Raw genomic sequence first — 21882 nt, 5'->3', positions numbered from 1 at the left:
CTTTTGTTTTATCTATGTTAGAATCCATAGTGAGACTTACTTTAAACATTAACACAAACTTTTCAAATGAAAACACATTCCGTTCAGCAAAACAAATTTTACGACAATTCCTAAGGGGAACCTTGTTACTCAGCCCTACAGGTTCGTCAAGATAATTCTTGGAAACCCTCTTCAGAATTTCCACAAAAGCAAACCCTGCTGCACTAACCTGGGTTGGCTCCAGTCTCGGGTAAGGGGAGTCCTTCGTCTGTCCTGTGAATGTTGAACAGGTCTTCCTGTGGAGACACTTGAGGGACCATGGCCTGCTGCTGCTGCTGATGCTGTGAGCCAGCTGACGGCGATTCCGGTCTGGGTGTTGCAGCCTCGGATTTAATCTCGGTAGGTTCTAGCTCTGGATACGAAAATAGGCAGGGAAAGTAATGAATAATGCAATAACTATGAAAATCACAATTTTGATGACAAACATCACCATTCTGAGTATCTTTTAGATATTTCCTGTTAAAGCTGCCAGACGCTCTGTGCGGTAAAATTCTTTATCAAATGTATTATCTGTGTGTAAAAGTAAGTTGGCCTGACGTTTCGATCCTAACAGGATCTTCTTCAAAGGCTTTATGACAAGAGCCTTTGAAGCTTCAAGAGCCTTTGAAATATATTATCTATCAAATGCAACTGAACTGTGTCTTTTATGTAGACTTCTTGTAATTACACCACAGCATATGTTTTAGAGGGATACATATGCCACTGGCAGACATTGTAGCAATGATCTTTAAGAGGAAAACATTCCACCCTGTCATAGCTGAAACTCCGATCTCAATATCTGGTTCCTAACTCGAGATGTGTTTGTTAATGTTTAACCCATTTTGACGTGCTAAATGCTCCAGTCCTCCAGGCAGTCGTTCACAGTAGGTGATTTGTGTTGTCACCATGGCAACTGTTCTTCAATAGCTTTGCTTTTTCCTACTATAGAAGTCTGGTCGATGCCCCCTTGAAATACATACATACGACATTGTTCATTAGCTGTCTATGTTCTCTGCATTTAGAATTTAATGCCACTTTTTGCTGTTTTTGGTAAGAAAAAAATTATTTCCTCAGTGTGTGAGTAAACTATTAATCCACAAAACAAGAATTTAAACCAAATTCAGCTGAACCAATGTGATGACATTATTGACACTGCTTGTTGCCAGATGCATTAATTACCAAAATACCACCAGATTTGATAAATTCATAGTTTCAATATAAAAAATGCTATGACGATGTGGTTTGGACCCAAACATGCAGAAAATTGCCAACTTGTTTGGTCAGCAATCTACTTCTGCTACCTGAATATCCCTAAACATCTCGATGAAACAGCAGATGTAATAAGCCTAGCCTGCTTTGCATAGAAGACATGGACTGATTATTCTGTCGTTTTCAACGGTGGGGGGGGGGGGAGAGGGGGGAACAGTTTTAAACTAACGTGGTCAACAAACTAGACAATTGAATGATTTCACATTACCAGCCACAGAAAAGATCATTTCTTCCTCTGTCTCTTTCGGAGGCTCATCCTCAATTTCTTGGGGTTGTTCGAGGTCGTGCTCGATCACACCCGCCTCTCTTACTTCCGTGTATTCCTCCGTAGCGGTAGAATCGACATCGTCGTCATCTGGAATCTCCACAGCCTCTTGCTTTACTTGCTCTGCGAGCTGATCTTCTGCGAGCTGATCTTCCGCGAGCTGATCTTCCGCGAGCTGATCTTCTGAAAGCAGGACAGATGTTAAAATATAATTTAAAATGGATATCCCCCAGAAGCAACTTGATCCTGCTATCTTCATTGATGTTAAGGCAATGTCCTGAATACATCGCTACTGAAAAGTACTGTTAAACACACCTTGTTAAACACCAACCATTCTGCTTTCTATCAAACATTTCTAGCAGTGTAGGTTTGGGCAGAGTCATAGTTATTTGATTTAGAATGTGTTGTAGTATACTTGATTTAACGCAAGACCTTGAAGTCTTATGTAGGATGTGATTTGAATCTTAAAACTGGGTCTTGGCCTCCCCAAGTGCTCGCACGCCTTTCAAGATGATCTCTTTCAAAATCAAGAATTAAAATTTGGGCTATCTACTGGCTAAATGCCAGTGGATATTGCCACTTGACAGTAGAGAATAAAAAATCAGCACTGGCATATTTTCTGCTAGTAGACATTAAGAACTGAAACACAAGGTAATTCTGTCAACAACCATCAGACAAACGATTGGCATCATGATCCTAACATAAGCTCTGATTACTACTTATTTTCTGCAAATATTTATTATTTGATTGCTCTCAAAGGCCTCTACAGTAACTAATATATATTGAAGTTCAGAGAAATAACAGTGAGAAATTGGCCTAAGCCAGTAGAATGGTTTTAAGCACTGGCACCTTTTTTCACAAGTGGCTTAAAATTGTGGAATTCTAAGCCTGTAAATACGTGTGAATACCAGGCCCAACACCCCCCCCCCCCCCCCGAGGTTCTTAATTTGATACCAGGAGCATCGCTTTGAAGCGAAGGGCTAGAGATACCCAACATCTTGCAGTACCTAGACTGAGTAATGTGCCTGATAGACTGCGAGGCTTTTATAGTTTGAGCTGATTGTAGAATAAAGTCCCAATATTTGGAGGACTGTTGGAATCAAAATCTCTCAAAGGCTGTGGGTGAACCCTACTGTAAAATCTAACTTATAGTAGCTATTTAGGAGGGTGTGGGTATTCTGTGGAAAACAAATTTCCATTTGTTAGATGGAAATGGTACAGTGGCAATCCTAAGAACAGTATTGCTGTCCAGACTATAGCAGCAGAAATTAATATTTCTGCCCTGTATTTCTATGTACAATGGATTAATTTAATACTGGTAATACTGATGTTATTTAAGTCGGGTCATATGGTAGGACGGTAGGTTGCTCAAGCCGAAGACCTTAATAAGTTGAATACCCGATAAGTGCAAGATTAAAAACCCTCGTTTGTAAACGGTATAAATAAAGACTTTTTGTGTGAGACATAACATACATATTGGACACTTATATAGCGCTGCTACATCGAGATTGTAGCGCTTTGACAACTTAGCCTTGGTCATTGGTAACTTGTCACACCTACACACCAAAGTGTGCGCAATTCAATCGATCTCTCCTGGGGCACCACAACCACGTGTCCCCCGGGGGACTTCCCATAGAGTGCAGCCACAAACCGGCGCACGCAACTATATTTACAAGTTACCTCGCAAGTCCCCATTTATACACCTGGGTGAAGAGAGGCAATGGAGATAAAGTGCCTTGCCCAAGGACACAACGCAATGATCTGGCCAGGGCTCGAACCTGTAATCCTTAGATCACCAGTCCACTGCTTTAACCACAACGCCCCCCTGCTTTGAAAGGATGCTAGATAAAATCATTCTCCAGAGATCATATTTCTGGTTCTACCTGCATCAAATGCTTCCCACGCTGAGGAGTCTTCTCCCTCTTCGAGATCCTCCTCTGCCTGCAAGTCTAGTTCGAGTTCTTCATCTTCCGGGTAAGAGGCGGTGTAGCCCACTAGGTAAACAACACCTAAAGCAGCAAATGAGAAAACAGAGTAAACAAATAAATGATCCATTGGCCGGTCTCTTGTCATGTATGGTTCAGATCAAAAGATACAATTGAAACTTGACTTGAAACATGAATGAGGTCAAATACCTCTATAATTTAAAACTATGTGCCTTTCCACACTTCATATACCATCATGACAGCACAGTACTCACTACCAAGGTTATAAAATTAATTGATGTCACAGGCAGTCAACAGAACGATGTGGGGTAAGGGGGGAAGTCAATTTCTTTTCACTTACTTGGACCCTGGACACTGAAAGTCACTTTTTCTCTGGGCATCAGCTTCAGATCAAGGCTTTGTTGGAACATGACTCCGTGAATGAGAGTGCAGAGGACGTATTCACCTTTGCTCGTCTTCATCACAATCTGGCAGAAACTATTGCTATTGGATGTCTCACCTGGTGAAACAACAAAAAGGAGAAATATTTCAACTCAAAAATCTTGATATGATTTAATGATATTGACGACTGTTAATCCACAGCCGCTCCCAGGGTACGCCACATCAGGGCAAATTCGTAAGTAGTTTGTCTGGTTGTCCTTCGGACAAACTGGTCTTCATTTTTTTTTTTTTTTTGTCCAAAAAGTAAATATATATGGTAGCAGTCATGTGTCTATCATATGTAAAATGTTCCTTTCGCACTATTACTAACATAGAGACAAACAAGCAAATCGGACAGTATCAATTTGTTATTTTTCTTTCCTTGTTTTACACAGGTGATACTTGAATAATGCTAATGTAGTGCTTGGTTACAGGATGTTAGTCTTAAATGGGATAAAATAAAGGGCAAGAGACAAAAGTTGAATTTAGAAACTTCTTTCATATTTACATTTATTATCATTTTCACTCGTATATGCAAGGAATGCCTGTTCCATCATATACCTACACGGTAGCAGTCATGTGTTCGTCATATATGTATATAGCCATTACAGCCATCACTTACCGAGGTCTTTTCTGCTGTCTATTGCAGCCATGGAGAGCTGTACTTCCTCTCCCATGATCTCGGTGTAGAGCTTCCCAGGCTCTAATGTCATTCCTGTAAGCACAAGGGGAAAACAAAGATGAGTTATTTTATAAGTTTCTTTCAAATTCAATGGTCAGCACCAACCACAGCAAGGAAGATCAACCACATCCAGGTACTCCAAAACAGAGGTGGTCCCAAGAGGGAAGACATGGGGCATCCCATCCTCTCCGGTTGAAACTTGGAGGAGTGACAGTACAAACAATAAGTTGTATTATAGAAAGGAACAGCAAATATGATCTTCTGGGAATTCCTTGCAACCAGCATACATTTTCTTCCTTACTTGGTACGAAAGAGGAAGTGGGACCAATGGGAAAATATTAACTTGCTAGTAAATTCATTAATTACATCTCCTGAATTCACTTGTACTCATATTTTATCATTACTAGAGAAGTTGAAATACTAACCCAAAAGTTCTTCTCTCCAACCATCAAGACATTTTACTCCATAGAAAGTTTTCAAGTGTCTAACTAGAACTTTGCAAAATTTATCAATATCAACTCAAAATGCTACCCTATCAATTAAACTTTAAACTATAAATGTAAAAATTGGCAATAAAAGGAAACATTGTTTATAGTACATACCCCAAATCATCTTCATAAGATCTGGAAATTACCTCTCTAAAGTACTGCAAATGAAACAAGAGAAGAAATGGTAAACATACAAGCAACATAAGACAGGTATATACACAGGCTAGTTCTTTTACTCATATTCAGGACCAATGATTGGATCCAGAAAGCCATCAGGGTTGAGGGATTTGTTGAATATTTTGACACTTTTAATTTGACTGAACACCACAAGGCAATACTTTTGTAGCCTAATAATTTATTTTCCACTTTTATGGGATAGAATCTATGGGCTTTGGTAATAGAAAGGTAGTAGGATGTTTAATTGCTGAGAAATCAGACCTCAAATATCAAGGAAATGATAAATCGGCCAATTTTGAAGGAATGCAACAAAAATTGTGAGCATATGCTTATTTTATGATGTTCCAAGCAAACAATAAATTTGGTAGCTTTAAAGGTCGTCAAACTAAAACATACTCTATAATTTGGTGATTTAATATGGAATGACCCATTTATTGAACTGAATATACATACATGACACTGCGTTGAACAATAACAGAGAAAGAAAGTACTGAATAGTTCAAAGTTGTTTAAGTAGGCCCTACTGCATATACAGTATGTTGAGGCAAGACCCTTGGCCACAGCCTACAGAAAGCCATTTAGTATATAGGCCTAGCCCAGGTGTAATACAGTATAGTGCTCATTCACAGCTCCTATAGTGTGGTCTTAATTCCAATTCTTCAAAATATGAAAATCCCTGGAAGTATTTAAGTTATTACAATAACTTCTTACTTTATAATTCTTTCATCAAAAGAAATGGGTTACAATACATGATCATGGAATTATTCAGAACAATATTACTTCATATTTATGCTTAACGTCTTATTTGTTGTTTACAATCTTTAATGTTTTGAGCTCTTGTTATCAACCAATTTCCATTGTATTTTATATGATTGGCTGAATAAATATCTATCTGCTTAGAAATATTTCCGTACAGTTCTCGTAACACTAAATCCCCATACTCCATACAGTAGGTCTACATGCGAATAAAATTCTTTTACAGTAAAACATACTTCAAACCTGATTTAGACCTAAGGCCAAGGAGCTTTTCATTTTAAATGGTTCCCTTTGATAGCTACCTAATTAACTGACAGGCCAGATGAGAGATATATGTACAGCACATATAAGGGTCAATTTGTGGCAGCAGGAAGTATGGAGAGGGCAAAGAAAATATGGGATATATGAATAATGAAGAGTGCAAAAACCGAGTTAGGCCTGTGTCAAAGAAACTCAGTTCCCATGATATGTCGACGCTGAAGTGGATTTTTGTTTCCAATAAATTGCGAAGTCCTGCGGCCAGTCTTTGGATGAAATTTCAGGAAATCTTAAAGGTTATACATAGGCCTACATTTCATTTGTTACGGTTAGGATTACAGTATTTGCAGACTCAGTTCCTCACATTATGTAAGCATAACGATTCACATTCCGTTCATGGAGATACACAGTTCAGCGTAAACTATTACTACATGTGTTCCTGTATTCCTATTCGAAATAAATTGATAACAGCATGCACACCGTAAATTAGAACAACCGTATATATCCTAACGTGTGATAAGGTTATTACTTTTTGGCCTTTGGTTTAACAATAACAGTCTAGCCTAGGTTAGGCCTAAGGCCACGCGAGCAAAGGCGTTCGAATCCAACCTTCCAAAAGGAAGTGGGAGAGTTTATGACTAAAAATGAGATCATGCTGTGTATGATAACACTTAATTCTTACATAATGAAACGAAACAGCTAGCAATACTTGAGACGAAGCAACCTTGGCGTAATTGCGAACATTTTTCTAGCAGTTTCAAAGCATTAGAGGTTCTTTGTTCGCCATTGTCGAGGGTTGGTCAAGTAGTTGATGCCGAGAGAGATATCACGGAGAAAATATATGCATATCATGATGTACCAGGTACATGTTTTAGGGTATAAAAAATACTATTTGTGCAATTTCCTTATTAATAATATTTTATTGTTATAGAAATGATGTATTTAAATTTGATTTCTCTAGTTTTGTATTATTTAAATTAATAAGAATTTAATTTGGAAGGAAACTATTTTGTTTAACATATGCATCTCATCTTTATTCATAAAGACTCCCGCGAGATCTCGTTGGTCGATGGCGCCGTCAGCTGTGTGATGACGTTACGCGCCAAATAGGAACATTGAAAACGAAAACAAGCGACTAGAGGCGTTACTGACTTTTGAGTGATTTACCGTACCGGCCTAACCACATAGCCTATATACATCATATACGTATACACGTACACAAACCAATATCCATTTGATCATTGACATAATCTACAGAGTCCGGACAGTACAGGCAGTTTGACGATTGAGGAAATAAGAGGGCATTCATGAGGATCAAATGCAAGTAATATCTGATACAGTTCTTACATTAAAGTAGCTTCGACCTAGTAGTTAGGTCTTGTATGACTCTCACCAGTAAAGCTTTAATCAAGCGTTCATTCGACTGCTAAATTGAAAGGCTATAGATACAGTTAGGCCTATGGTAAAGTTAGGCCTACGTTAGCCTTAGTCATTCCTTAACATAGGCCACGACATAACACATTAACAAAGTTAGGCTGGCGTCATTTTTGTCCCTGCTAACTGTAGGCCTTAGCTAGTCTTACTTTAGTAGAACTTCTAGAAGTAGGCCTGTAATGTAAGCTTAGCCTTTTTTGCATTGCGATTCGGTTATTGTTTTCAGAATTATTTACTTTGATACTTGTTCTAGTTTCTACACATACAGAAAGTGATAACTGAAGGTTGAATTTGAAATGTCACAGACCCTATAGTATCATTTTAACTACAAGAATGAGTTTGGCACAAGTGTTTTTGGTTCATAAGTGAGATCAGAAAGGTTGTGAATTGTTTTAGCCTTTAGATCATCAGAGGTAGTTTTCATTGTCTATACACAGAATCTAGGCCTATCTTTAATACAGACTTACTTCAGTATCCTTCCCTCAGAGCAAGTTTTTGTGCAATTCACTAGAATTTAGAACAAACTGTATTCAATGTGTTTATATTTACTAGTCCTTTACATAAATTCATCCCCCTACGGTAGGTCCCAACGTTTTCATTCACAGTTTCAATGTTCGGCAACTCGACTTTTTCTTGCATATTCTTAAAACTTTTGACAAGTTAAAATGGTTACCATGTCTGTTCTTCTCCAGGACGATGTCAGAACTTGGATTACAGGACATGATAAATGTTCCTGGCTTACCTGGTGATTTCCAACCTCTGGATTACGACGATACAGATTGTGAGGAAGTGGCTTCCTCTCGAAGAACTCCATTCTCAGACGTAACAAACATGTCTTCTGGCATCTCGAAAACGGAAAACTCTGGAGTTCGAAAGCCTTTTGAAATTTTTACCAAACTCACCGAGGAAAAGTTAGGATCCATGAAGACCTGCGAAATAGGAAAGGTAAAGCCTCCCTCACAAACGGACGTGAGCCATATCATAGAGTGTCACGAAGAAGTGGTCTCCTTGAAAGAACACTCGGAGACAAATCAAACCGAAACGGTCAACTTTTTATCGCCTCGATCAAAGGCTATCTCGAGAGCGAGTGTTCATCTACCCCCTGTGACGCCAACCAAACCAGGAGGCGATCATCTGGATCCTCTGACCCCCACCACGAACCTCAAGATGCTCATCAGTGCGGCCAGCCCTGAAATCCGTAACTTGGAAAAGAGACAACAATGTGAGAAAAAGGAGAGACTTTTTCATGCCATGTTGGCGGTGACATCAGATGACCTCCTAACCCATCAGGTAGAGATGAAGACGACCAAGTCCAGGCCCACTGCCTCTACGGTAGCCTCCGAAGGTAACGAGCAAGAAAACGTGAAAGAGAATTCCAGGAAAGCCAAGAGTCTGGGACTTCTCTGCGAGAGGTGAGCGATCTGACGAATCATCAACGATTGTGACAGCTTTATAGTTTTATTGTCACTGTTAAGACCACAGCTAGGTGCCTAAAATACTGCAGGAATAACTTCACTGTTCCATTAACTATAGGAGAAGTACAGTTGTGGTACAGTTAAACAAAAATGTGAGATATATGTCAATTTTTTGTTTTTACCTTATTAACCTTTTTTCTGTTTTATCTTCCATCCTTGTAGGTTTCTTGAAATGTATCAGGATTCTGGTGGAAGTAACCAGGAGCCTTGTGAAATGTCACTCGATGTCATCGCCAAAGATCTAAGTACGTATATCTTCCTATTGTGTTCTAGCTACATCTATTGAAGTGACTTCTTCCCCCCCCCCCCATTTCTTTGAAGTATTGAAAAATCCACAAAGCAGCAGAACTTCAGAACCGAGTCCTGCTCCTGTTTACACTGTTTCAGTTGCAAATTGTTCTGCAAAAGCATCGATGCTTATCTGCGATGGAGTCCAAAATATAGGGAAGAGTTACTCGCCATAATCATGCGACTCTTTACCAGCGGAATGATTGATCCGGTATCGCATCGCTAAAATTTCCATTGAAAAAGGTCAAACTGCCGTACAAGTTCGAAGATGTGTACATAGCAGTTTTTGTGCGTAGGAAACATTACTTTGTTAAAGATGATTCAGAGCTTTCAATGTGGCTACACAAAGTTCAATCACTAAATTATTCTCAAGAAGCTTGATTGAAAAGGTTTAGACTGTAATTTTTTCCGGGTTTTTAATACCATGGAATGCATAATGCTGCTATATTTTGATGTATTTTATTTTTTTTTTCCTGTTTGTCTGTGTAACTTTAAATCATTTGAGATGTTAATGGTTCTCAACTTTTTAATACTCCTGATTGTCGAAAGTTGCGAGCATGTTTTTCGTTTATACGTTAATCTTTCATGAGAACCCTGGAGGATATAGAGTGCTAGTATGGATGCCCTGAAGTGAGTCTCGCTTCCACTTGTTTTATAATTTTATTCTTCAAAAATATGAGAGTATGTGCCCTTCAGTTCGACCGTGCATAGGCTCTTGCATTTTAACCACACCCTGAATATCAATTCAAATAGTTGTGATAAATTTGTATCATCCTCAGGTGTGGAGAGGCGGAGAATCTACGACATCATCAACGTCCTCGAGAGCGTTGAAATGGTTAGCAGGAAAGCCAAGAATCGATACATTTGGCACGGACAATGTAACCTGACAGAAACTCTCAAGAAATTGAAGGTGAGTATCATACAAGTACAAGTACAGGAAGTGGTGACCTGGTGATGATGTAGTACCATTTGTAGATTATTCATTTCTAATTAATTAATCTCATTAAAGGGTTTGAAGACCCGCGCACAAAGAAACGTCTCATGCCGGTAATCTGTCCTAGTTTCAAATGAGGTGTAAAAAAAGTGTTAGACACGATCATCGATCCCAGAAAATACACACACAGCTTGCTACCGTCGGTAATTAGACACTAATGTACAGCCAATACATACAGCTAAGGTCAATACCCACAACAGAGTGTACATAGCAGCGATGGACATCTCAGGTCTAGATAAAAGATAACAAGGTATCACGTTTCATTACTGTCTGCATTTTGTAGCGACAAGAAGAAAACGTCATTTGCAAGCAACGGAAAGTTAACTTTTTCAGAGCGTGTCACATGGTTTGGGGCGAGTCTTCAATGCCTTTAACTAATTCTAAAGAAATTTCCACTTTATACACTAATATTTAAATTATCTAAGAGGGAATCTAAGTTGTGTTAAATTGTAATATCATTTTAAAATCATACGTAATAGGTTTGATAAGAATTTGCTATAAATTTGTGACAAGACACAAAAGATCATGTTTAAACTGTTTCTTTCTGATTTTGATGCTTAACTGCCCCCGCCCCCCCCCCATACAGAGCAGAATTATTCCTAAGATATATGGGAGAGTTGTCCATCTCCAATATGTCTATCGTACCAGCTTGAGACGATGGAGGACTTACTGTACGTCTCCTGGAAACTGATGGGGCTGGGAAATGTTTGATGAAAGATATTGATAAAAGACAGGGTCAAGATGAAGTATCAATTGACCCTCCCACCCCTCCCCCTCCCAACTTCAGCTTGCACCATTTGCTTTTTCCATAACTCCTGTCCTCTTCCTTACCCGATCAAGTTTCTGGGCGCTAAGTATAATTACGGTGACCAGCTGGTGAAGCTGAAAGGATTGGAGAAGACCCGAGTGGTTGGACAGAAAGGTACTTGCTCTAACGTTCCCGTTGCATCAGAGACTCTACCTAAACAATTCAACAGTGAAGAGGAAGGTGAGTAGATAAAATCAAGATAGATGCTGAGGGGGCTGCAGCATCACTGCAGCCAGGCTGTTACCCAGGATGCAATAGTCTGTGCTCCACAGTTTCACGCACTATAGGCAGTGCCGGTCTCCAGAGATAATCACTATTGTTTGATATTTTGGTTCAGCCTTGCTGAAGACCATGGTACAGCTGCTGCAGCTTTTCATTTTTGGCCAGATGCCAAGCAAACTGCTCAGTATCCACAACTGTTGTCTGAAGGTTTTTCAGATAATCTGCAACTGGTTAACACAAGAAAATAAAACAGAAATTCAAAGTTACCCTGTAAAAATACTTGAAAGACTTGAAAAATACTTGAAAACTTATACAATAAATCTACACAGAAACTCACTTCCTTCATGAAAAGTGCTATATAAATATATATATAAATATATATGTATTATTATCTTTATTATGTACCATCTACCTTTCTGGAAAGCCAACTTCGCCATGCAGACAACCTCAAGGGAAAGATTTTCTTTAACGTTCTGCTCATGAACAGACCTTTTGCATTGGTATGTGTAGATGATCATGTATATAAAGGGTGTACCAGCAAGCCCAGTCCCTCCCGCTAGTCTACTCTGCTGCACATTGCTCAGTCTAGTTTAATAGTGAAATTTTAGTCCTCTCTAGCCCTTTGCTTCAACCGATGCTTCTCTCTGACACGTTATGTAGAACTATAAGTGAGAATAGGCTGTTTGTATGTATGTCTACCATGAACGTGACCTCCATGGTCATATCGAACACAATTATCCAGGGATGATTGTTGTCTTAAGTTGGAACGTGTTTCTCTTATGTAAGGTACAGTTTGTTAATGCATGCCCTCTCTGAATATGATTTAGTATTTGAATTTGGTATTTCAGTTTTGAAGGCTCTGAACATTCCCTTGGGTAATGCTATTGCTCCCCGAGTACAACAAAATGCTGTACAAGTTTGGACTTGTTTAGCAATTTGCCCATGCTGTGATGCCGTACCGGATAAATTATACCCTAGAGGTCATCGCTCGTTAAAAGTAATAATGTAAAGTAAGACGTTTCCATCATCCATGTCTTTTCATCTCAGTTACGGAACATAAATAAATTGTTTCTTTTTTTCTCTTTTTCTGTCATAAAGGTAAAAAAGAGAAATCTCTTGGCGTCATGAGCCAGAAGTTTATTATGTTATTTTTACAACCTTTGGTAAGCAAAACAAACAATTTTTTTCAATTTTTTTCTTTCTCATAAGAGAGCTTTTCTAGTTTTATTCATCTAATCCAATGCCCCCTAAAGTACGTAAGCTGAAATCACATGTTTGAAAGGCATTTAATGTACGATAACCCAGGGCATGAGCAGGAGTCTGAATGATATAAAACCCTTTCTTTTTAAAACTCACATGATAGCTTCAAAATTGTGCTCCGCTTGGTAAACTATTCAGGCAACGGCAGAGAATAATAAGGGTTTATATTTTGCCTACCAAATTTTGGAAAGTGGCTTTTTGTTTATGATCAAATTAGATGAAAATGGATAAAATAAAAGGTAAAAAAGTCAAATTTCCTCAACAACTCACTGGCAAAAGAAACCACATACAGTGAATAAACTCAAAAACTTTTATAATGTATCCAACACATTGGAAATTCTACTTTTCCATGGGGACAACCTCATGGAAATCAGTTTGTTAATACACAGCGTCTCAGCCCTTGAAGAGACATTTCGCATTGCTTTGTGTAGATGATAACTTGTATCACAGGTTCACAGTTTCCTGTTTTTGATTACTTTGTTCAGAAAACTGACTTAGAAGTGGAAGAATAAGGGAAATTTAAATGTAATTGCGATTTGACTAAATTTCTGTTTTGTTTTGTCTTATTCCACTTCACTAGCAAAATAAAATCATAAGCCTTGAAACTGCAGCCAGAGTATTATATGGGGAACTCTCGGAGGACATCACAGACAACCCAAAATTTAAAAGTAAGTCATTTGATGATAAGGCTGGGGTTGGGAAAGAAAACTTTTTCATCTGTCTAGGATACAAAGTGGCATTGGATATGTAGACTGAAATTAAGATCATTTCAAATGCAAGGGTGAGCATGAAATGAATCTTGCGGGCCACTTTGAAAATAAATACCAACGCTTAGAGGATGTTTCTAACCCCATGGCAAAATTGGAAATATCACATGTGGGAAGTATGTATGTATTTCAGATCCTCCTGCAAGCAGGAACTCGCGAAGAAGCCATCATTGGCTTATCAAAGCCGCAAGCTAACTGAAGTCAGTCTCTTAGATTCATATTTAACGTCTATGATTATCAATTGTCAATTGTCAACAACTCTGTAACTGGACGACACACATTAATCTTGGAGTGACTCAAACTCGGGACCTTATGATTGAAAGGCACCCACGTTAACCACTGAGCTAACACTCCTATAAGTGAAATTCTGCACATGTGTTTTTCCATCTGTTATACTAAAATGACAGCTGAAATATCCTATCACAAGTTCTCCAAGGTATACCATTGGTCATTCAGTAATTTAGTTGATTTATGATTGAAGTAAAAAAACACTTCCCAACTTCCTACAGTACAAGGGGCCATTGGCTGCATTAATATGGTTCAAAATCCGTATTTGTTGTAGGAAGTTTATGTTTGGGCCGCATGCAGCCCTCCATCCTGGATATAAAGGGTCTAATATACCTAGGCTAGCTTGTTTCTGTACATATGACTGCATGCATTTATTGCATTGGTATGAATGTAAGGAATTTATTTAAGTTCTATCGTAATAAAACAAAATCTGAGGCAAAGCTTGCATTGAAGTAACAAAAATGATCTCCATTTCTCGTCTCTTGTTCGATATTCACACTCTGTCTATTCTTTCGTCGATGTAGCCAAAGTGCGCCGACTGTACGATATAGCTAACATCCTGGGTAGTCTGAAGTTAATACGCAAGGTTTACGTGCAGGAAGTCCGAGGGAGGAAACCAGCGTTTGAATGGATCGGTCCGGACCCTGATATACAAGGCTTCGAACCAAGTAAGTCGAAGGTTTCAGATTTAAGCGGGAGCGAAGAGAGCCGAGTCATGCCCCTGGCCACATAATTAAATGAAAATACGTTTATTCTTAATCCCATATCTTATCTGTTCCCTTTAATTGATCCCCTTGCCCCCCTGTAGCCTCATGGACCCCTTCCCCTCCTCTCAACAGCCTGGATTTAACACTTTATTAATATGTATGTATCTCGGTTCATGCTTTGAATTTTCAACAATTTGCCATTGTCTACGTAAAAATGTTAAATAATAGTATCAACATTTTTGGTCCTTATTTTTTGAGAAATTCTACAAAAGGAACGCAACAGCTTTTTTTGTAGTTTTGCCTGGCCTTTAATAAATATTCCTTTGCCTTAAGTAATTAACTGTGGGTTCTCATGCAAAATGCATGCAGTGTTGTTTTCTTGTGATACTTTAAAGAATTCTATGTGTTTACTGTTAGAGTAATCTATCCGTTAGATTTCCAGTGACACAACAGATTCCTCAGACTGTATTCTTTGTTTCCACTTTTACAGCCAACCTACATTGCCTTCTCAACAGCCAGGAGAAAAAATCATCTGGGTTTAGTGAAGGTAAGTGTCTTTGTAGTAATCATATGTGGAAGCTCCTGTTTGTGAAACTTATGGAACAACTCTGAGGTGAAGCCATCTCAAAAATCTATAAAACAAAAATTGAGAGCAATACCGCATGAACATTTTATGACTCCTGTTTTTTATGATTTCAACTTAAATCAAACTTGCATGGGTCGATGGACAGTCACCTTTATATCGAATATCTATTATTATGAGCTCTGACTTGGTTTCTAGACTTTAAATTTCAAATATATTCAGCATTAATTTATATTCATACATATTTAGTACTCATTATATATATATCTATGAATTATTCATAAATTATAATAAGACTTGTGGTTCTTGTCAATAGATACACTCCTTCCTCATTTAGCTATCTTAGTCGTTTATGTTAGCACTTGTGATTATTTCTCGTATAGCTTGCTGAGCTAGCTGATAATTAGTCCAACAAAAGAATTGTTAAAAGTAAACAGCTTGTTTACTTCCAAAATGAGCAAGACTTTCCCTTTAATACATGCCATTTTTTATAATTTACAAGAAAATTGTCTTTTACCAGGTGAGGGTGGCAGAAGGAAAAACAAGAGAAGAAATCAGAAATCGGGATGGGTTCGTCATCATTCCTGCAATGTCCTCAATCAGAGGGCTACGATGGAGCCCAAGGCTCCCCTATCATTGCCCAACAGCCCAGAGAAACAACCTCCAACACCCGTTACAGGTGAGACCAAGATAACGATGTCATAAACTACCTGCACTGGATGCTACCCATCTCAGACTCGACTGTCCTGACCTAGTTTCCAATAGTCCTCCGGATCCGTAGTCTTCCAACTCACCTACCGAGCAGTAGAAAACCGATGAGCCCAAACAAAAGACCGTTTTCCTATAAAGACTGGTGCTGGTTAGGTCACAAGCAAAAAACAAAATTCTACCCATGACATTAGTGAATACCTTGCCGCTGTGGTAGTCAGGAATTGCCCCCCCTTCCCCCCCCCACACAACCGCCAATTGGAAGCGCAAAATGTTGAGTCCATAAAACTGCAGCTGACCGAGTTGATTCTGGGCGAGTTGAGTTGGACAGTGTGCTGCCAATTTAAAACCAATCTCTTTAATCCACATTAGTCTGTTCCACTCAGGTGACAAATAAATCTGAATTCATGGCAGCTGGGTTTTTGGGAAGCTTCTTCTTTGGATAAATGGATCATAGGTCATGAAGCAAAACAACCAGGTACTCCTCCCTTCGCCCTTGGTATAGTGACTGAATATCAAACTGAGAATCCCCATATAACTAACATCAGGTTTTCTTTTTCATTCTTGTGTTTCAGATTCCAGTGAATTTCAGCTTGAGTTAGCAGCTCTTTACTCCAGGTACCCTGGACAAATGCACCAATTCCTTACCACACCCCCAGCGGGATCTATCTCCTCACCGTCGACTGCCAGAAAGCTCCTGCTACCGTCGCCATCACCATCTCAACCATGTGGGCAAGAGGTGTCACCCTCGCCCTCCTCCGCCCCTTCGTTGATGCCACCCAACGGAGGCTTTGTGGAAGGTCATCAGACGCTACCGATCTTGGATGGCACGGCCGCTGGGACGAGAGGGTCGAAGACCATCTTTGTACAACGGTTCGTCCCGGTTCTGACGCCGAATACACTGTTACAAGTGCAGGCTCAGATGAGCCCACCATGTGGAACCATAACCACTGCGGGGAACCACCTATCCAGTGTGAGCATTGCGGCATCCAGTAACGGTTTACCAGTGAGTGATCTACCAATTATCACCCAAACAACCTGTGGGGAATCCATAGTCGGGACCACCCTGTACCCTTCGTCGTGTGTGGCCAGTCCCATTATGGCCATAACTCATGGCCAAAAACGGTCGCTAGACGTAGACATTTCCACGGACAACGAATACCAGGCCGTCATGAAACAGCTGAAGGTGTCTCACCAGCCCGGGAGCCTGATATCAACGCAGAGTACTCCCAGCGGAGAGTCGAGCCTCGGGTACACCCCACCGTCGTCAGGGAGCCCTCTGCAAAATAACCTCCAGACGTCGACCATTCAAGCCTCAAACGCAGGGCATCTACCATGGGTGGAGAAATCAAACGGTTGGTATGATCCTATCTCTGAAACTCCACCCAGTCACATGACTAAGAAGAGAAATAAACGCAGCCGTAAACAAATACATAGAACTAGGGAACGGAAAATTAGAAGCAAAGGAACGTCACCGAAGGTAGACCGTTGTTGATTAAAAAAAAAAAGGATTCGTTTGCAAAATCCTCTTACAGTTAAAAACGTTGACCTCTTTGTGGGTCTTTTTTTTGTAGTTTCTTGCCTCGCTGGAAGTATTACGATGCTGCAGTTTAAACAAGTTTATTGCTAACATGTTAAGTTTGTTAACATGTTTGTTGCTACCAATTTTATAATTGGGCCTTTTTGTTGCTTTGTTGATTCAATTAATTATTTGATTGATTGATTGATTGATTGGTTCATTGATCAATATTGCATTGTTGACTTCATTCCCCTTCTTACTAACAAATTAATGGCTGATACTGTTTAAGGAATAGCGGATTTATACTGAGTTGGGGAAATGGAGGGACAGGGGTGGTTGTTGAACCTATCTTTGTTAAATTTAGCATTTAGTATGATGGTTGTCAGGTTGATCAGTAACATCACAGTTCACTGACTGGTCCGTTTTTAGCTACTAAATTAACTTTATTTCCACTTTTGACCACAATAAATCATTTTTACTCCTAAGTTGAATGGTTCCAACAGAATGTCATGAAGTTTTGGTATAAGCAGTAATTTAGCCTGTCAGTTCTTGTGCAAGGCAAATTGTGAGATGCAGTAAATTAATTTATACAAAAACCAGACACTGATCCAGGGGGCATAGATCCTCCATCCCCCACCCACACTTTTCAACTAAAAAAATTGAAGTTAGTAAACCTAAATATATATCTAATTGATAGCCTAAGAAATGCTCCAGAATACACCCTTTCATGTCTAATTTTGTTTTTGGTGGGGAGGACCCAAAGACCCTCTGCCCCCCCCTCACCCCTCACGGCATCAGTTTCACTGTCTCCAACATCGCACCTCCTCCATTTTTATAATCATATATCTACCCATGACATTTAATATTATACCTTAGCCGAAAACAACGTCTAAAGTTTCACTGCAAACGGTATTAAGATTAACATCAATTATACCCTTCCCTCATTTTTTTCTGTTGCAAAGTTTTGTTTTGCTTTATTCGTTCTTTCTTGTTGTTTTCTCCTCTCTACCCCTCTCTCTTCCCAATTGTTTACTGTCCCTATGTTGCTGATTGATACAAACAACTGTTTGCAGAATAAGTGAAATGTCTTGAATGCTTCCTTGAAAACTGCAGTTTGCATTAGATTGTAACAGTAGTTCATTTATGTGACAATTTTGTTTATATTCACACATATCTTGATGCTCCTTATTGGCAAGATATGAAAAAAAGGGATTGTCCTGAAAACAAAGGACATCATATTATTTAGTCTGGTGTATCATCCAAAAAAATATTTATATATATACAGATTACCAAAATGGCATTGAAAATTAAAGACAACCCCCACCACCGAGTCCTGCCATTTTGTTTTGGCTTTAATCATGAAGTCCCCTCCGATTGAAATAACCTAAAAACTAACCTCTAAATTCATCCTGCTTAATATTTCTGTTTTAACAGTTATATCATATTTTATAGTCTTAAATATTTCATGTTTTCTACTATTTCTGGAACAGAATGGCAGCACTGACATCAAGGAACAAGATGAGAACAACTTTGTGGAGCACGTAAGACCAAAAGCGGTTACTCCTAGACTAACCGGTAGCTGGATGGCATCGAATCTAGAGTGTCCAAGGGAGAAAACACCATCCTCATCCAAGCAAGAAAATGACTTGAGCAACAAGCAGAGGAGACAGTTATTTCAAGCTCACAAACACAGAAAGACATCGCAATCGAAGACCAAGAAGAAGAGACGGCTACCTTCTCTCTCCCCGAGCGAGCTCTCGGACAACTCCCCTCCTCGGTCGCCGCCCAGAGACACGCCCACCCCAGCATCCAGCCTCAAGAGCTCTTTCGGTAGTCAGGAGTTTGATCAGATGTTACGCAATAACGTCGGGTCACCTCTCATTTCGTTCCTCCACTGCCACTCGCAAGACACCACTCCACTGAATCCCTCACCCTGCAGCCTCCCTACTTTCACCAATCATGCACAGTCCGGCCAACTGACGGTGCTACCCTCCCCTACGCCCCTCACACCACAGACTACCGTCACCACCTCCATCAACCTGACCATGGTCCCGTCCTTGTCTGTACCACAACTGACCTCATACATGCCCCTGGTATCCCTCTCCGTGCCCATCTCGGTAAGACCGGACACGGTTCTGACGGGACTCCTTCGAGATCCGGATTCTAGGATGAGCCTCCCTTCACCCGTGACGAATAACGCCATAGGCAACGGGGGTGAGGCTGACAGTCTTCACACGACTGCTTTCCAAATTGTGCCACAAACGTGAAACCTTCCAAATTTCGTGAGATGACACTGTCGATATAATTGTTTTAACGGTATGTAAGAGATTAAATCATGCATCTGTCTGTTTGTTGTTCACTAATCTTTGGTTTATATCTCGCTACATGAGAAACTGAACGACCAATTGTACCGTGTAAGACCAAGGTCAAGTATCAAATCTTCTGGGACAATCTAATCTTACACCCTGTGATCGGTCGAACAATTTACGATCAATACAATTCATTCCATAATTCAATATTGTAATTTTTTTTTACCTTGATGTTCTCATTTTCCAATTAACAATATTCATCGACGGCAATGGGTTGAAAAAATAATTTGCTTTCTTTTCTCCTTGGTTTTTAATAAATGAAAGTGTCTTAGTTGTAAATAGTTTTGTATAAATAAAATGAAACAAATTTTACCTGGTTGAGACATTTTCAATGTAAGAGCAACATTGTTTCATTTGATCAAAATATGAATATTTCTGTTTTTTTTTTGGCACTGTCAGGTTCTCATAAAACAATAATAATAATTATTATTTAACAATCATTCAGTTTAAGAATCTTTCACATCCACCCTAGATTACCCTACGAAGGTAAGGGGGGGGGCGGATATTTGTACTCACTTTAAAGAATGTTAAAATTTTCTTAGTGTTGGGTTTGTGGGTAAGTAATACATTTTTAAGGTTAAAATCCTCTCCACATTTGGTCAAGGGAAAAGATTCAAAATTGGTATTTAGGATTTTAAACTTGCCAAATGTTTTGAAGTATTGTGGAGTATTGAAGCAATTTTCCAAAAATGAAAATTCATATCAAAATCAACCTTTTTCTAATCAGCTGAAAGTAACTTTTTTCTCTTTCAGCTCAATTATTTATGAGATACTGTACTATCCCAAAATAATTCACCTTTTTACAGGTTTTCACCTTTTCTAGTAAAATGATTCACTTTGTAGCCAATTTGCTGCTTTCGATACTCCAGAAGTTGTAAAGTGTCCAGTCTAGTTGTAGTCTCCAGACCAATCAAAACTACTTTGAGATACTCCATAAGTTGTAAATTTAAGATTTAGAGTTGGGTACAATACTCCTCATTCAATAATCCTAGGAATATCTTGCACTTCAGCAAGAATTCAATTATTAACTTACTTTTGAATACTGCAACTTCTATACTGTTTGATCCAAACCCAAATACATATAACAAAGTGAGTCCTGCAAATCAACAGGAATTTGTTTTTTAATCCCATGTTTTATTTTAATCTTTTATGCTTTTTAAAGTTTAAGGACTGCACAGTTGGCTATTGCAACCATTTTCCCCTTGTTTTCTTTTTGAAATAGTCTTGTCCTTGTACGGTTGTTACCTGTGTAAAGAGACCGGAGCTGTTGAATCCTAGCATATTAATAATGTTGTATCGTCTCCCCGTACTTCACATATCAAAAAGAAGTTAATGCTTCCCTTTTGCTCTAGTTTAACAAATATATTACTTTATATGCCTAAAACAAATTTGATTTGAAATTTTATGATGGTGTAAGTAATTTGCGTTTAATATTTTCATGACGATTGCAAGACATTTCTCTGGTTTTGTTTATAATGTATTTTAATTATTCTTGGCTTTTTTGGTCAATTTCAGTCGTTAAGACTAGAATACACATACCCCGTGCGAAACATCCCTCTGATATGCACGAACAAAATATATAAATATGTCTTAAGCAAGGACTTAAGGAAAAGTGATGGTGAATAGTTTACCAAATGACAGGTTAGAGAAGGGTTCAAATCAGTGCCCCACCAATTCCTGTTTCCCATCAAACGAGATCTCCAGCAAATTCAGGCCACATTCCCTTCCCTATATACCATGTGTTTGGCTGCATGATACTCTGAAAAGAGCCAATCATAGCTTGAGACTGGACTTGCATTTCTTAGGCTACTCTTTTTCATTTTTTTCCCTAGCCAACTGCTTCTTTCAAAGTGTGAAACTTCAAATTTCAAACAAAGTTTGATTTTTTTTTGTTTTTAAATTAAAATAAAAGATTTTAGTACAGTTTAAAATGCTAGGAAATCAATGCTGTATTCTTTCGCTTTCAATTATAGCTAAATAGTTGAAAGGAATTTGAATTGATTGGTTTTTTTTTCCCTTTTATTCTTTGTTTTCCTACCGAACCTGTTGTTATATTAATATCTAAGTGTCTATTACCAACCAACAGTGCTTCCATCATAGCATTTATATACACAGTGCTATGTACGACTGGTTGTATATATCTATATGTTCTTAATACATGAGAATACCAACAAATTTGGT

General features: G+C 38.9%; 2 protein-coding genes across 4 annotated transcripts in view; one reads left to right on the top strand and one right to left on the bottom strand.

Moving 5' to 3' along the window:
- LOC139971885 (uncharacterized) overlaps positions 1-7120 on the bottom strand; it is a 50113-nt gene extending 42993 nt beyond the window's left edge. The window contains exons 1-7 of the mRNA XM_071978702.1: positions 6962-7120; positions 5203-5246; positions 4541-4633; positions 3839-3997; positions 3436-3561; positions 1496-1735; positions 209-391 (exon numbers count right to left, since the gene is read on the bottom strand). Coding sequence (XP_071834803.1) covers positions 209-391; positions 1496-1735; positions 3436-3561; positions 3839-3997; positions 4541-4633; positions 5203-5218 — 817 coding nt within the window. The 5' untranslated portion in view covers positions 5219-5246; positions 6962-7120. The remainder of the gene's footprint in view (positions 1-208; positions 392-1495; positions 1736-3435; positions 3562-3838; positions 3998-4540; positions 4634-5202; positions 5247-6961) is intronic.
- Positions 7121-7393: 273 nt separating this feature from the next.
- On the top strand, positions 7394-21876 carry LOC139965619 (uncharacterized). 3 transcript variants are annotated; one of them, XM_071968173.1, is made up of 12 exons: positions 7394-7603; positions 8406-9125; positions 9351-9433; positions 10256-10386; positions 11311-11458; positions 12599-12663; positions 13341-13428; positions 14340-14483; positions 15013-15069; positions 15626-15784; positions 16389-17293; positions 18823-21876. In XM_071968173.1, the coding sequence occupies exons 1-12, from the start codon at positions 7587-7589 to the stop codon at positions 19597-19599; spliced, it is 3294 nt and encodes a 1097-aa protein (XP_071824274.1). In that variant the 5' UTR covers positions 7394-7586; the 3' UTR covers positions 19600-21876. The 3 variants fall into 3 exon arrangements, with proteins under 3 accessions (XP_071824274.1, XP_071824295.1, XP_071824285.1); XM_071968194.1 differs by having other exon boundaries at positions 7396-7603; positions 16389-17168; positions 18823-18977; XM_071968184.1 differs by lacking the exon at positions 7394-7603 and adding an exon at positions 7795-7808.
- The last annotated feature ends 6 nt before the right edge of the window (positions 21877-21882 follow it).

This window comes from Apostichopus japonicus, chromosome 1 (genome assembly GCF_037975245.1).
Source record: "Apostichopus japonicus isolate 1M-3 chromosome 1, ASM3797524v1, whole genome shotgun sequence".
Classification (NCBI taxonomy): domain Eukaryota; kingdom Metazoa; phylum Echinodermata; class Holothuroidea; order Aspidochirotida; family Stichopodidae; genus Apostichopus; species Apostichopus japonicus.
The sequence above is the reverse complement of the archived record's forward strand: the minus strand, read 5'-3'. Positions and strand labels throughout refer to the sequence as shown.

What these genes read in the sequence shown, in the direction of transcription:
- LOC139965619 (XM_071968173.1), top strand. An exon ending in AGACAACCCAAAATTTAAAA is followed by an intron (nt 13,429 to 14,339) that starts GTAAGTCATTTG and finishes TCGTCGATGTAG; the next exon opens with CCAAAGTGCGCCGACTGTAC. An exon ending in ACCTCCAACACCCGTTACAG is followed by an intron (nt 15,785 to 16,388) that starts GTGAGACCAAGA and finishes CTTGTGTTTCAG; the next exon opens with ATTCCAGTGAATTTCAGCTT.